Below are 16,815 nucleotides of genomic sequence, written 5' to 3' on the forward strand. Positions count from 1 at the left end.
AGAAGGACAGTTCTGTGACAGTTTCTGTCTATTTCTGACAGTTCTGTGACATTCACTCCATACAGCGGTTGAAACATTGTATCTATTTGTTTCCATAAATGGATCCTGAAATTCTTTTTTCCTGAAATTCGTATCGAATTCCGGTTCGCCTGGTTCGATTCGCTCATCTCTAGTTGTCACCTTCTCACCAAGCTGCTTGGTGATAGTTTGGTAGCGCAGTCCAGCCTTGTGTAGGTCTACAATCATGTCCCTGACATCCTTGGTTTTTGCCATGGTGGAGAATTTGGAATCCGATTGTTTGATTGCTCCTGTGGACAGGTGTCTTTTATACAGGTAACATGAGATTAGCAGCACTCCCTTTAATAGACTGCTTCTAATCTCAGCTTGTTACCTGTATGAAGACACCTGGTAGCCAGAAATCCTGCTGAATGATAGGGGATCAAATACCTATTTCCCTAATGAACATGCAGATCACTCATCATTTGTTAGACATGCATTTATTTTGAATTTTTTGTTGCTATTCTGTCTCTCAGTGTTACAATACACCGAACATTCGATTTTTAGACTGATCATTTCTTTGTGAGGGGCAAACATTTAGAATCAGCAGGGGAGCAAATACGCATTTCCTTCACTGTAATTCCCATAACAGCAATGGGGAGAGGGTGGAGGTGGCAGAGAGGTGAGAGAAGCAGGATGGAAGATACATTCTAGTAACTTTGCTGAAAATTCTTCTTTTCCTCTATCGCAAAGCAAAGAATGAAGGCAGTTCCGAAGGCAAAAGAGGGTCCAACCCGGTACTAGCAGGGTGTGGCTAACAAAGTGGCTTGTGAGTGGAGATTATTTATCTTTTGAAAAACAGTTACACTAAAAATACATCCCTCTTCCTTGTTACATCCTTTATCGCAGTCAGAATATCTTTGTTCCTCAAAGTGTAGACAAAGGGGTTGAGCATTGGAACCACCGCTGTATAGAGCAATGAGAACAACTTGTCTAATTCCCTAGAATGCTCAGATTCTGGTTTACTGTACAGTATAATGATTGGACCAAAGAAGATTATCACCGTGGTGAGGTGGGATGAGCAACTGGAAAAAGCCTTCTGCCGCCCCTTTGAGGACCTAATGTTCAAAATGGCGGAGATGATGAATATGTAAGAAGTTATAATAAACAAAAATGGCAAAGCGGACAGCAATATAATCTGAAATACCAGAAGTACGTTTCTACTTGTTGTATCACTAGAAGAAATGGCGTACAATGTAGTCAGCTCGCAAAAGAAATGGTCAACGTTTTGTGGGGGACAGAAGGACAACAGAGATGTAGCTATTACATTGATTGCTGCATCATTACCAGACGTAAAATAAATAAACAAAATGATTGCATTGCAAAAATCTTTACGTATTAATGAAGAATATTGTAACGGCTTACAGATTGCTACGTATCGGTCATAGGACATGGAGGTCAACACAAAAATATCACACACGGCTGACAAGGAGAAGAAGTAAACCTGAGCCATACAGGTAGAGAAAGACATCCGGTGGTCATGTGTTAGGAGTATGGAGAGAAGTTTTGGAAGAGTTACTGAAACATGTAAAACATCAGCTATGGCAAGGTTACCCAAGAAGAAATACATTGGAGTATGGAGCCGGGGAACCAGACCCACCAGTAGAGCAATGGTCATGTTTCCAAGGATGGTCGTCAGATACATCAATAGAACTGCTGTAAATAGAAGACGTCGTCCAGTTTCAGAGGTGGAAAATGCTAAGATGTGAAATATGTTTCCTGTACTGTTTGAGCATTCCTTCATTTTCCCTGTCTACAAAATATAAGGTAGAAAAAATGTGTTTTTAATTCCTTTTTTTATGAAAAATATACTTTTCATTAACATAATAACATTTAACATATATGTACCATGTAAGCTCTGGCACCATAAGAGAGCAGAGCAATTTTTGTATTTTTTGCTAGAAAAACTTTTATGTTTTAATATGTATATATTTAATTTATATTATTATTTTTATATCAACACGCATAATACCCCGGTCACATCGGGTGCGACTTGGCATGTGATTTGCATGCCTTGCGACTTGCAAATCGTATGCCATGTCGCACCCTATTGTCTGCTATTAGAGCGTTCATATCGGTGCGGTTCTGACTTGGATGGAGCCGCACCGATTGCTAAAGTATTACATGCACTACTTTTCTTGCGATTTGCATAGACTATGTGTCAGATGTCTTGTAAATCGCAACTGAATTTTGAAATCGTGCAACTTTACTGAAAGTCGCACAATTTCAAAATCAGCTTTGATGTGACTGGGAACAAACAAACGAAACCAACGCTCAAATCCTCATGCAGACTAGAAGGAATTCAGAATGCCAAACGAAGAGGTGCAGCCCTTCAAAGATCGGGAAATCTGGATACTAATGAACAGAAAACAAACAAGGGTGCACTCTCGCCGTGCATTACCGCGGTACACTACGTGTTTATTGTGTAGAGCTCTGAGGAAGGGGGTTCGTCTCCCGAAACGCGTCAGTTATCCCTAATTAGGGCACAGCATTGCATTGACTGCCATTGTGGACTATTCATACTGCTTTGGTTTGTGAGTATATATCTGATTACACAATAAACACGTGGTGTACCACGGTAATGCACGATGAGAGTGCGCCTTTGTTTGTTTTTTGTTCATTGATGTGACTGGGGGCTAAAGAGGTTGATTTACTAAAACTACTGTAGAGAGTGCAAAATCTGGTGCAGCTGTGCACGGTAGCCAATCATGATTTTTCATGATGAAAAAAGGCTCAGGACAGCATCAGGAACTGGAAGAGTTAAAAAAAAATTCAAACGCAAACGCTTCTAAATTTTCCGCATTTATCCACGTTTAGCCACGCTTACAAGCGTTTTGCGTTTGAAACACTGATAAAATCGACTGCTGAACGCAAGTTTTCTGCATTCAAAAAACCGACTGTAAACTCAACTGCCTGTAAACGATGATGTGTACATGGACACATAGGAAAACATTAGAGGGAGTTCAGGGGCTGCTGAAAAAAAATGCTGAACAGCTCCTAAACGGGAGTTTATCAGCTGCAGTGTACATGGAGCCTTAAGCGGAGAAATAGTTGATGCCAGTAGGAGGAATAATACTCCATTGTTGGTGTCAGTGGAAGAAATTATGCCCCATCATTGGTATTAGTGGGAGGAATAGTGCCCCATCATTGGTATCAGTGGAAGGAATTATGCCCCATCATTGGTGTCAGTGGGAGGAATAGTGTCCCATCATTGGTGTCAGTGGGAGGAATAGTGCCCCATCATTGGTATCAGTGGGAGGAATAGTGCCCCATCATTGGTATCAGTGGGAGGAACAGTGCCCCATCATTGGTGTCAGTGGGAGGAATAGTGCCCCATCATTGGTATCAGTGGGAGGAATAGTGCCCCATCATTGGTGTCAGTGGGAGGAATAGTGCCCCATCATTGGTATCAGTGGAAGGAATTATGCCCCATCATTGGTGTCAGTGGAAAGAATAGTGTTCCATCATTGGTAACAGTATGAGGAATAGTGCCCTATCATTGGTATTAGTGGAGGAATAGTGCCCCATCATTGGTGTCAGTGGGAGGAATAGTGTCCCATCATTGGTGTCAGTGGGAGGAATAGTACCCCATCATTGGTATCAGTGGGAGGAATAGTGCCCCATCATTGGTGTCAGTGGGAGGAATAGTGCCCCATCATTGGTGTCAGTGGGAGGAATAGTGTCCCATCACTGGTAACAGTATGAGGAATAGTGCCCCATCATTGGTATTAGTGGGAGGAATAGTGTCCCATCATTGGTGTCAGTGGACAGAATAGTGCCCCATCATTGGTATTAGTGGAGGAATAGTGCCCCATCATTGGTATCAGTGGGAGGAATAGTGCCCCATCATTGGTGTCAGTGGACAGAATAGTGCCCCATCATTGGTATTAGTGGAGGAATAGTGCCCCATCATTGGTATCAGTGGGAGGAATAGTGCCCCATCATTGGTGTCAGTGGACAGAATAGTGCCCCATCATTGGTATTAGTGGAGGAATAGTGCCCCATCATTGGTATCAGTGGGAGGAATAGTGCCCCATCATTGGTGTCAGTGGACAGAATAGTGCCCCATCATTGGTATTAGTGCAGGAATAGTGCCCCATCATTGGTATCAGTGGGGGGAATAGTGCCCCATCATTGGTATCAGTGGGAGGAATAGTGCCCAATCATTTGGTGTCAGTGGAAAGAATAGTGCCCCATCATTGCTGTCAATCGAAAGAATAGTGCCTCATTGTTCGTGTCAGTAGCAGGAATAACGCTTCAAGGGCCAGATAAAGGCAAGCAAAGGGCCACATCCAGCCCCGGGGCCTCAGTTTGGAGACCACTGCTATAGAGGAAGAGTTCCACCAACATGTGAAATTTGAACAACCTATGTAAGTTAATAAAAAGGTATAGTTACTTTTTCATTATTTTCAGTAAAGCCCTCAAATATTTATTTTCTAAAAAGTGGTTTTAAATTTATTATCTAAAAAGTGTTTCAGCTAGAAGCTTTTTTTTTATTTTTTTGGTACGGATTGCAAAGTTTACCTGACAGCATTTTATCAGCAGATTACAAATATCTATGTGATGATGAGATATAAATAGAGGATGTAAGGCCTCTGGGAGGACATAATTGTCACCTCAACGGGATTAGGATGTTGATTAAAAATTGCTGAAATTAATGAATACAATTGAGGATTAAGCAATAAAGTCATGCAGAATGTTTCTACCGTATGCCATACTTTTTGTTACTAACTGAAGTTAACTTTTTCAATTGAATTGTTAAAGCGTAACTAAATCCCAAAAAGAAAAAAATTAATATATTATAGCTAACCAATCTTAAGATGTGGTGGCTGCATTAACTTTCTCTTTTTTCAAGCTAGTATTCCTTCATTTTCATGTGGTGATCGGCCAGTAGTACACCTCCTGTCTTAGGGTGGCTACATTCAGTCCTCCATGATGACATCACAACACAGGCTCCTCCAGTCTTGCCTGGTCTACTAAATTTTAATGTCTACATAAAAATTGCAGAGTTGGACTTCGCAGTGCACAGGATTAACCCATGCGGATGAAGTGGTGTCAATGTCTGGCTTACAAAGCTGTAAAACACACAAGATGCAATCAAGCCACTATGGACCAAGATCCCTAATTAGTGTTTCCAGCACTTAAGCCAGGCTTGAAAAATTGGGGCCATTTTCTAAGTAAATGAATGCCCTACCTAGTACTAGAGCGATGTACCTAATCCAGCATATGTTGCGCTCCTAAAAATATTGATTTATCTTTTGCAAAACAATTTAATTAAATCCTGTTCCTCTTCCTTGTTAAATTTCTTAAAGCATTTAAAATATCTTTGTTCTTCAAAGCGTAGACAAACGGGTCGAACATTGGAACCACAGTGGTATAAAGCAACGTCAGCATCTTGACGCTGTAGATTCCTACTCTTGAAAAAGCTTTAATGCGTCCCTTTGAGGACTGAGTTTTCAAAGTTCCTTAGATTCTTTAGATTCTGGTCTGGTGTACATCACAATGATTGGACCAAAGGACAAGATTACCATTGTGAAGTGGGAGGTGCAACTGGAAAAAGCTTTAATGCGTCCCTTTGAGGACTGAATTTTCAAAGTTCCTAAGATTCCTTAGATTCTGGTCTGGCGTACATCACAATAATTGAACCAAAGCTTTAATGCTTCACAATGATTGGACCAAAGCTTTAATGCTTCACAATGATTGGACCAAAGCTTTAATGCTTCACAATGATTGGACCAAAGCTTTAATGCATCCCTTTGAGGCCTGAATTTTCAAAGTTCCTTAGATTCTTTAGATTCTGGTCTGGTGTACATCACAATGATTGGACCAAAGGACAAGATTACCATGGTGAAGTGGGAGGTGCAACTGGAAAAAGCTTTAATACATCCCTTTGAGGCCTGAATTTTCAAAGTTCCTTAGATTCTTGTCTGGTGTACATCACAATGATTGGACCAAAGAACAAGACTACCGTGGTGAGGTGGGGGGTTAAACTGGAAAAAGCTTTAATGCTTCCCTTTGAGGTCTGAATTTGAAAGTCCTTAGATTCTGGTCTGGCTTATATCAAAATGATTGCACCAAAGAACAAGATTACCATGGTTAAGTGGGAGGTGCAACTGTAAAAAGCTTTAATGCGTCCCTTTGAAGACTGAATTTTCAAAGTTCCTTAGATTCTGATCTGGCGTACATTACAATGATTGGACCAAAGAACAAGACTACTGTGCTGAGGTGGTAGGTCTAACTGGAAAAAGCTTTAATGTGTCCCTTTGAGGACTGAATTTTCAATATGGTGACAATGATGAAAACGTAAAAGGTTGTAATAAGCACGAATGGCAAGGATACAAACAACACATCCTGACATAGCATAAGTATATACAGTTGTGTTCAAAATAATAGCAGTGTGCTGAAAAAAGTGAATAAAGCTCAAAATCCTAATAGCTTTTATTTCCATCCACACAAATGCATTGGGAACACGACACATTCTATTCCAAATCAAAACATGAAAAATGTATCAAATTTGTGTTGTTCCTTAAAAAATATGAAGAAAAGTAAATATTAGACTGTTCAAAAAAATAGCAGTGTTTGTATTCTTCTTTACAAACTCAAACATTCACTATATAAACTGAGAAATGTTTGAAGATTTTGCTTTCCTTTGAATGACTTCATGAATATTTGGTTGTAGTCGCACTGTTTCTGAGAACTGCTGTACATCTGTGTTGCATGGAGTCACCCAACTTCTGGACCCTGTGATCAGGTATTCCAGCCCAGGATGATTGGACAACATTCCACAGTTCTTCTCTATTTCTTGGTTTTGCCTCAGAAACGGCATTTTTGATGTCACCCCACAAGTCTTCTATTGGATTAAGATCCGGGGATTGGGCTGGCCACTCCATAACGTCAATCTTGTTGGTCTGGAACCAAGATGTTGCACGTTTACTGGTGTGTTTAGGGTCGTTGTCTTGTTGGAACACCCATTTCAAGGGCATTTCCTCTTCAGCATAAGGCAGCATGACCTCTTCAAGTATTCTGATGTATTCAAACTGATCCATGATCCCTGGTATGCGATAAATAGGCCCAACACCGTACTATGAGAAACATCCCCATATCATGCTGCTTGCACCACCATGCTTCACTGTCTTCACAGTGTACTGTGGCTTGAATTCAGTGTTTGGGGGTCGTCTGACAAACTGTCTCCGCCCACTAGACCCAAAAAGAACAATCTTCCTTTCATCAGTCCACAAAATGTTGCGCCATTTCTCTTTAGGCCAGTCAATGTGCTCTTTGGCAGATTGTAACCTCTTCAGCACATGTCTTTTTTCCAACAGTGGGACTTTGCGGGGACTTTGCTTGCAGATAGCTTGGCTTCACATAGGCGTCTTCTAATTGTAACAGTCCTCACAGGGAACGTCACACCTTCTTTCATCTTCCTGGAGCTGATTGTTGGCTGAGTCCGCGCCATTTTGGCTATTCTTCTATCCATTCCAATGGTAGTTTTTCGCTTTCTTCCACGTCTTTCAGGTACATGAAATATAATATGCAGAATTCTGGTTTCATTATCTCATTAGGCCAATCTACTTTTAACATTTGGATTTTTAGTTGGTGTTTACAAAGATTCCTTGGACATAAACATCCGGGTCATCTTCTGTTTCCGCTCATGCGTGATAGCGCTTGATAGATTTTTTTTGCGCGACCGTCATACCACTGCATAGAAATTCGGTCATTCGTATGTGAAACGACAACATTTTTCACTGTTGTTCAACCGGATTTTTTTGTCCACAATATCGTTATCGGTTAAAACATCCTGCTCATCAACGAAGAGAAAATCGTTCGATCAGTGGTTCCGTGACATTTTTTGTACAATTTTCTAATCGTGTGTACGGGGCATAACACAGCACACTTGGCCTATATTGATTTGTAGGTCTAATCACAAGGTGAGAAAGTTTTTTCAGTCAAAGGAGAGACAGCACATTTTATTTCATTTGCACAGCATCGAATATGTTGAAGTGGACTATACACACTATTATGGACTTACATAAAGCTTTACCTGTTACCAATTTTTTATAATCTGATTTTTTGAAGAAAAAGAAAGAAGAGAAGAAGGAAAAAGAAGGGAGAAGAAGAAGAAGGGAGAAGAGGAAGAAGGGAGAAGAAGAAGAAGAAGAAGGGAGAAGGAAGAAGAAGAGAGAAGGAAGAAGAAGAGAGAAGGAAGAAGAAGAGAGAAGGAAGAAGAAGAAGAAGAAGAAGGGAGAAGAAGAAGAAGAAGGGAGAAGAAGAAGAAGAAGAAGAAGAAGAAGAAGGGAGAAGAAGAAGAAGAAGGGAGAAGAAGAAGAAGGGAGAAGGAGAAGAAGAAGAAGAAGAAGGAGGGAGAAGAAGAAGAAGAAGGAGGGAGAAGAAGAAGAAGAAGAAGAAGAAGGGAGAAGGAAGAAGAAGAGAGAAGGAAGAAGAAGAGAGAAGGAAGAAGAAGAGAGAAGGAAGAAGAAGAAGAAGAAGAAGGGAGAAGAAGAAGAAGAAGGGAGAAGAAGAAGAAGAAGAAGAAGAAGGGAGAAGAAGAAGAAGAAGGGAGAAGAAGAAGAAGGGAGAAGGAGAAGAAGAAGAAGAAGAAGGAGGGAGAAGAAGAAGAAGAAGGAGGGAGAAGAAGAAGAAGAAGAAGAAGGGAGAAGAAGAAGACGAAGAAGAAGGGAGAAGAAGAAGAAGAAGGGAGAAGACGAAGAAGAGAGAAGAAGAAGAAGAAGGGAGAAGACGAAGAAGAAGGGAGAAGAAGAAGAAGAAGAAGAGGAAGAGGAAGAAGAAGAAGAAGGGAGAAGTAGAAGAAGAAGAAGGGAGAAGAAGAAGAAGAAGGGAGAAGAAGAAGAAGAAGGGAGAAGAAGAAGAAGAAGAAGAAGAAGAAGAAGAAGAAGAAGAAGAAGAAGAAGGGAGAAGTAGAAGAAGAAGAAGGGAGAAGAAGAAGAAGAAGGGAGAAGAAGAAGGGAGAAGAAGAAGAAGGGAGAAAAGGCAGAAGAAGAAGGGAGAAGAAGAAGGGAGAAGAGGGAGAACAAGAAGAAGAAGAGAGAAGAAGAAGAAGGGAGAAGAAGAAGAAGAAGGGAGAAGAAGAAGAAGGGAGAAGAAGAAGAAGAAGGGAGAAGAAGAAGAGGAAGCAGAAGGGAGGAGAAGAAGAAGAAGAAGGGAGAAGAAGAATGGAGAAGAAGGATCTACGCATAGATATGTCAATCATTTAAGATTTATTTTTTTCCTATTTTGTTTTAAGCGATTTAAAGGGATAGCGCACCACATGGTTGGAATTTACTCACGTTAGGTGTGTTAGAGTGCACAATATTAGTGGTTGCAGCAATCCTTGTTTGAAATTTATCTATTTTTGTGATTCTTTGTGAGTTAGATTTTTGATATTTCCTATATACTATTTCAAATTGAGGAATTGGGTGGGACTATAGCAGCGCACTAAGCGCTATTACTCCTTAAGGCTCCATGCACACAGGACACTTCTGAATGATGGAAACTGACTGCTGGAAAACGTAGGCTAAAAAGCATCTGTTTAGCCGCGTTTGCATACCGCATTTATGAGCGTTTGCGTTTAGAAGCGATTTTTAAAGATAACCTCAGGAGACCTTCCAAAATGCCCAGAATGCACTGAAAAACAGTAAAAAATTAACTATTTTAGACATTTTGAGAGAAATAGAGAGAGCAGACGCAGAGGGAGCAGTATGTGTTGAGATGACATGTGTTTTTTTTTTTTTGTGGGGTTTGGATGTGTTCTGGCTCATTTCTGTGCAGAAATTATGGCAGCCGTGTCTAACATATTTTCTTTCATGCGAAACCTCAAAGTATGGTGTCAGTGGTGTATTTAGGTTTCGTGCTGCCCTAGGCAACACAAAAATTGGCTCCCCCCCACGGAGAGACCCTGACACCTACCAGCACCCCCCTCCCCCACGAAGAGAGCCTGACATTGACTAACAACACCCCAGCCCCCCACCCACCAGAGAGAGCGGAAGACATAAGACACTCACCTTCACAGTTCTAGACATCCCCAAGAACAAGTCAGGCTCTGCATATTTATTTATTTCAGGAACTTCTATAGCGCCATAAATTTACTCTGCGCTTTACACATATATTGTACATTCCCATCAGTCCCTAACCCTCAAGGGCCGTACAATCTAAGGTCCCTAACTCACATTCATACATACACCTACTAGAGACAATTTATACAGGATCCAATTAACCTACCAGCATGTCTTTTGGAGTGTGGGAGGAAACCAGAGCACCCGGAGGAAACCCACGCAAGCACAGGGAGAACATGCAAACTCCATGCAGGAGGCACCATGGTCAGGAATCGAACCCATGACCCATTTACTGCAAGGCAGACGTGCTAACCACTAAGCCACTGTTCCGCCCCAACCACTAAGCCACTGTGCCGCCCCATACACCATCAAACAGCCTCTCTCAGATCCTACCTGGTCCCCGTACTGTGGGTGTCCCTTCTTCCATCCCTTCTTTCGGGGGGCAGTGCTGCCCACCTGAAAAATGCTGCTGCCCCCCTGAAAAATGCTGCCCTAGGTAAATGCCTTGTTTGCTTTGTGGCAAATACACCCTCCGCAACATCGCCAAAATACGCGCGTTCCTAACCCCAGAAACCACTAAACAGCTCATCCACTCCCTCATCATATCACGACTCGACTACTGCAACTCCCTCCTCACTGGCCTGCCTCGCCGCTGGCTATCCCCGCTTCAGTCCATCCTGAATACGGCTGCCAGACTCATCCACCTTTCCAACCGCTCCGTCTCCGCCACCCCCCTCTGCCAATCCCTCCACTGTCCTCCACCCCCCTCTGCCAATCCCTCCACTGGCTTCCGATTGCGCAACGGATCAAATTCAAAATCCTAACACTGACGTACAAAGCTGTCCACCATACTGCCCCGAACTACATCACTGACCTAATATCCAAGTACCGCCCAACACGCACACTCCGCTCCTCACAAGACCTCCTTCTCTCTAGTTCCCTGGTCTCCTCCTCCCATGCCCGCCTCTAGGACTTCTCCAGGGTGTCACCCATCCTCTGGAACTCCCTGCCCCAACCCATCAGATTATCACCTACTCTCCTCTCCTTTAGGCGCACCCTGAAAACCCATCTCTTCAGGGAAGCCTACCCCACCCCCTGCTAACTTGCCGACCTCCTCCACTCTTCCTACCACTCCATCCCCCACAGCTATCTCCTCCTGTACCACCATCCCCTCCCTCCTAGATTGTAAGCTCAAAAGAGCAGGGCCCTCGATCCCCTCATGTTTTGCATTGTATTGGTATTGTTCTGTCACATGTTCTGTCCCCCTTTGTAATGTACAGCGCTGAGCGAACTATTGGCGCTTTATAAATACTGTATAATAATAATAATAATAATAATACTAGGTCCATTTGAGTACCAGGAAAACGCTTTGCATGCATTTTTCATGATGAAAAAAGGCTCTGGATAGCATCTGGAAATGGAAGAGGTAAAAAAATTTTACAAACGCTTATAAACGCGGTTAGCCGCTTTTAGACGTGTTTACACGCTGATAAAATCTACTCCTGAATGCAAGTTTGGGGCATTCAAATAAACGACTGTAAACTCAACTGCCTGTAAAGGACGATGTGTACATGGACACAGGAGAACATTAGGGAGAGTTCAGGGGCTGCTGGAAAAACACAGAAAAGCTCCTGAACGTCAGTTTATCAGCTGCAGTACATGGAGCCTAAGTCTATAAATGAGTGCATATATTTTATTTTAGTTACGGGACAGCAAATTTTACCTGAAAGCATACAGTTGCAAGAAAAAGTATGTGAACCCCTTGGGATTACATGGAGTTTTGCATGAATTGGGCATAAAATGTGTTCTGAACGTCATCTAAGTCACAACAATAGAAGAACACAGTCTGTTGAACATAATACTACACAAACATTAAATGTTGCCATGGTTTAATTGCACATAACATGTAAACATTCACAGTGTAGGGAGGAAAAAGTATGTGAGACCCTAGCCTAATGACTTCTCCCAGAGCTAATTGGAGCCACTGAGTGAGCCAACCTTGACTCCAATCAGTGTGATGATATTGGAGTGTTGCTGACAGCTGTCCTGCCCTTAAAAAACACACACCTGTTTTGGGTTTACTGGTTTCAAGAAGCACTGTCTGATGTGAACCATGCCTCGCAGAAAAGAGCTCTCAGAAGACCTACGATCAAGAATTGTTGACTTGCATGAAGCTGGAAAGGGTTACAAAAGTATCTCCAAAAGCCTTGATGTTCATGTGTCCACGGTAAGACAGACTGTCTACAAATGGAAAAAGTTTAGCACTGTTGCTACTCTCCCTAGGTGTGGTCCTCCTGTAAAAATGACTGCAAGAGCACAGCGCAGAATGCTGCATGAGGTAAAGAAGAATCCCAGAGTGTCAGCTAAAGACCTACAGAAATCTCTGGCACATGCTAACATTTTTGTTGACACATCTACAATAAGGAAAACATTAAACAAGAATGGAGTACATGGGAGGACACCACGGAGGAAGCCATTGCTGTCCAAGAAGAATATTGCAGCACATTTGAAGCTTGCAAAAGAGCACCTGGATGTTCCACAGCACTACTGGCAAAATATACTGTGGACAGATGAAACCAAGATTGAGTTGTTTGGGAAGAACACACAACACTATGTGTGGAGAAAAAAAGGCCCAGCACACCAACATCAAAACCTCATCCCCACTGTAAAACATGGCGGAGGGAGCATCATGGTTTGGGGCTGCTTTGCTGCCTCAGGGCCTGGACGGATTGTTGTCATTGATGGGAAAATGAATTCCAGAGTTTATCAAGACATTTTGCAGGAAAACATACGACCATCTGTCCGCCAACTGAAGCTCCGCAGAGGATGGGTGATGCAACAGGACAATGACCCAAAGCATACAAGTAATTCAACAAAACAATGGCTGCAACAGCACAGAATACGCCTTCTGGAGTGGCCCAGTCAGAGTCCTGACCTCAACCCGATTGAAATGCTGTGGCATGACCTAAAGAGAGCGATTCACACCAGACATCCCAAGAATATTGCTACACTGAAACAGTTTTGTGAAGAGGAGTAGTCCAAAATGACTCCAGATCATTGTGCAGGTCTGATCTGCAACTACAGGAAACGTTTGGTTGAGGTTATTGCTGCAAAAGGAGGGTCAACCAGTTATTAAGTCCAAAGGTTCACATACTTTTTCCTCCCTGCACTGTGAATGTTTACATGTTATGTGCAATTAAACCATGGCAACATTAATGTTTGTGTAGTATTATGTTCAGCAGACTGTGTTCTTCTATTGTTGTGACTTAGATGACGTTCAGAGCACATTTTATGCCCAATTCATGCAAAACTCCACATAATCTCAAGGGGTTCACATACTTTTTCTTGCAACTGTATAACACTCAGCAGGTTGCAGAGAACTGTCTATGTGATGATCAGATCTGTAAGGAATTCCTGAGACTTAAGGGACACAATAAGGTTCCATCTGCGGGATTAAGAAACACAATTGATATTGTTAAAACTAATTAATGCATTTGAGGATTTACTAATAAAGTAAAAGGCAATTACAGTTACAATGCAGCAAAACAACACAATGGAACAATTACTAATAACAAATAAGTGCTGATTAGGATAAACAAAATAAAATCACATTTTGGTGCCATAAAAATATATCTAAAATATATCTGGGATAGAGCAAGTAACTGGTTAATGCATAAAGAAAAAAAAATGTAAAATACATTTTTTGTGGCTACTTGTGTTTCTCTTATTTTTAACCACTTCCAGTCCGATACTTTCACCCCCTTCCAGTCCGGATACTTTCCCCCCCTTCCAGTCCGGATACTTTCACCTCCTTCCAGTCCGATACTTTCACCCCCTTCCAGTCCGGACACTTTCACCACCCTTCCAGTCCGGATACTTTCACCCCCTTCCAGTCCGGATACTTTCACCCCCTTCCAGTCCGATACTTTCACCCCCTTCCAGTCCGGACACTTTCACCCCCTTCCAGTCCAATACTTTCACCCCCTTCCAGTCCGGATACTTTCACCCCCCTTCCAGTCCGATACTTTCACCCCCTTCCAGTCCGGACACTTTCACCCCCTTCCAGTCCGGATACTTTCACCCCCTTCCAGTCCGGACACTTTCACCACCCTTCCAGTCCGGATACTTTCACCCCCTTCCAGTCTGGACACTTTCACCCCCTTCCAGTCCGGACACTTTCCCCCCCTTCCAGTCCAGATACTTTCACCCCCTTCCAGTCCGGACACTTTCACCCCCTTCCAGTCCGGACACTTTCCCCCCCTTCCAGTCCAGATACTTTCACCCCCTTCCAGTCCGGACACTTTCACCCCCTTCCAGTCCGGACACTTTCACCCCCTTCCAGTCCGGACACTTTCACCCCCTTCCAGTCCGGACACTTTCACCCCCTTCCTGTCCAGGCCAATTTTCAGCTTTCAGCGCTATCACACTTTGAATGACAATTGCGCGGTCATGCAACACTGTACCCATATGAATTTTTTACCATTTTTTGAGACAGATAAAACTTTATTTTGGTGGTATTTATTCACCGCTGGGAGTTTTATTTTTTTTGCTATGTAAATGAAAATGTCCAAAAATTTTGAGAAAAAGTTTCTTATAAAATTTTGCAAATAAATAATATTTCAATATAAATCTTGGCCAAAATTTATTCCGTTATCTTTTTAGTAAAAAAAAAAAAAAATAAGCCAAATTAGTTTATAACCAAAAATTATAATTTTGAAACATTTTTTTTTTTTTTTTTATATTATTTATTTATTTATTTATTTTACATACTGTCACCCTAGCAGTAGTGTCACCATGGTGACACTGTACTACTTTTGGGGGGTGATGAAGATTTTTTTTTTTTTTACACTGATTGCTTTTACACCCATATAGGATGTAAAAGCAATCATTTCTTTTTCTCTCTGTCTGCATTCTTGCAGCCATTGAGAAATACTGAGTGAGCTGTGATTGGTCACAGCTTGTCACATGGTACAAGGCTGTTGTGAATAGCCCTGTACCATGTGACCTCTGTGATCATTCACAGATTTCACACGTAGTAAGCAATGATGTCACAAGTGACATCTTGCTTACTACTTTGTATGTGATCACTGATTGGCCAATCAGTGATCACATGATCGAGACCTCATACAGAGGTCCCGTTCGACGATCGGTGTTTCACTGTGTCCTCCAGACACAGCGGGCACCGGATCGCGGTGCTGCGTGCTTCCGGGTAGCGCGCACAAGCAGGGTGCGGGGAGGCCGTTTATAAACGGCCACCTGAGCCTGCAGTGTCACCTGCCAGACGTTTATATACAACGGCCGGTCGGGAAGTGGTTAAAGTATTTCTAAGCCCAAAAACAAAAATTTGATTACCAGATTACTAGTCCTTAGATGTGGAGACTGTATGAGTTTTTCCAATTTAAAGGTTTTTTTTCACATTTATTTTTTTTTAACCTCTTCAAGCCGTCCGCACACAAATGTGTGGCCTCCCGGCATCTTGGCCTAGACGCTGAGCGGCCGCACATTTACATCCTATTAAAAAAGGACATAGGTGCCGAGAGCACGCGCCCTGCGCGCTCCCAGCATACATGTCCGGTACTCACGGAAAGGTCCCGATCGAAAGAGGAGTGCCCATTCCCGACCACGTGAATGCCATGACGGCGCGTCACGCGCGCTCCCAGCACACGTCTGGTACTCAAGGAAAGGTCCCGATCGAATGAGGAGTGCCCATTCCCGATCATATGACCATCGTGACGGCGCGTCAAGCACGCTCCCAACACACATGTCCGGTACTCACGGAAAGGTCCCGATCAAAAAAAGGAGTGCCCATTCCCGATCATGTGACTGTTGTAACGGCGCATCACGGCGGTCACATGACCCTAAACCCTCCTCCGCCTCCGGCTTCTGGAACCCTTAAAGGGCCGGGAGGCGCCGGCGTGAAGGGGTTAACTTACTGATCCTGCCAGTAAAACGCTTCCTATCCTAGACTGACAACACTTGTGTATATGAGAGACTGTGTGTATGAGAAGCAGCACTGTCATCCAAGGATTGGAAGTGTGTTAGAACACCTTCCCCTCTCCTCATAAGGTGGAAATCCACAGGACAGCACTTCAGATTCACCGGGTTCAAAGGAAATTGTCTAGATCTGTTGGTACTTTCAAGGAAATATTTTAAAAGCTAAGGCTTCATCCACACGGGACATTTGTACAGCGGCTGTTTTTTGGCTTCTCGTGTTCTTTTCCACAGCCAGTAAACTCCCCAGCATGTTATCGGATGTGTTCACGCACACATAGGCGTTAATCAGTGTTTTCTGGCTGGGAAAAACCCAGAACTAGTGGATTTCTGGAGGAGTTTGTTAACTGTAAAAAAAGCTCTAACGCTGGTAAACGCAGTGAAACGAGGCAAACCAGCGTTATTAAGTGTTTTTTGAGCAAAAGAGAGAGAATGTGGCTAAACGTGGCAGAACGCAGCTAAACGCTAATGCAAAAACACACATAAAAACTCATTTCTTTCAGTGTGACTATATAAAGCTAAAGCTACCGGCGTTTTTAAAATGTGCATGAGGTCTAAAAGGAAGAGGAGAAAAGAGGTGAGAGAGAAGAGGAAGAGAAGAGAAAAGAGAGGGAGGAGAAGAGAACAGAGTTCACTATATGAGCCAGATGTATTTATACATGGAGATCATATCCCCCTTATGTATTATACATGGAGATCATATCCCCCCTTATGTATT

The 16,815-nt window shown here is 42.7% G+C and overlaps 1 protein-coding gene across 1 annotated transcript in view; it reads right to left on the reverse strand.

Moving 5' to 3' along the window:
• Positions 1-683: 683 nt before the first annotated feature.
• The window catches only part of LOC149451200 (olfactory receptor 1J21-like), a 54,134-nt gene continuing 38,002 nt past the window's right edge, over positions 684-16,815 (reverse strand). Inside the window, exon 4 of the mRNA XM_089690909.1 lies at positions 684-1,810. Coding sequence (XP_089547035.1) covers positions 860-1,801 — 942 coding nt within the window. The 5' untranslated portion in view covers positions 1,802-1,810 and the 3' untranslated portion in view covers positions 684-859. The remainder of the gene's footprint in view (positions 1,811-16,815) is intronic.

The sequence above is a fragment of the Staurois parvus genome, unplaced genomic scaffold (assembly GCF_062004578.1).
Source record: "Staurois parvus isolate SC_StPar_1 unplaced genomic scaffold, SC_StPar_1.0 ptg000547l, whole genome shotgun sequence".
In the NCBI taxonomy this organism is placed as follows: Eukaryota; Metazoa; Chordata; class Amphibia; order Anura; family Ranidae; genus Staurois; species Staurois parvus.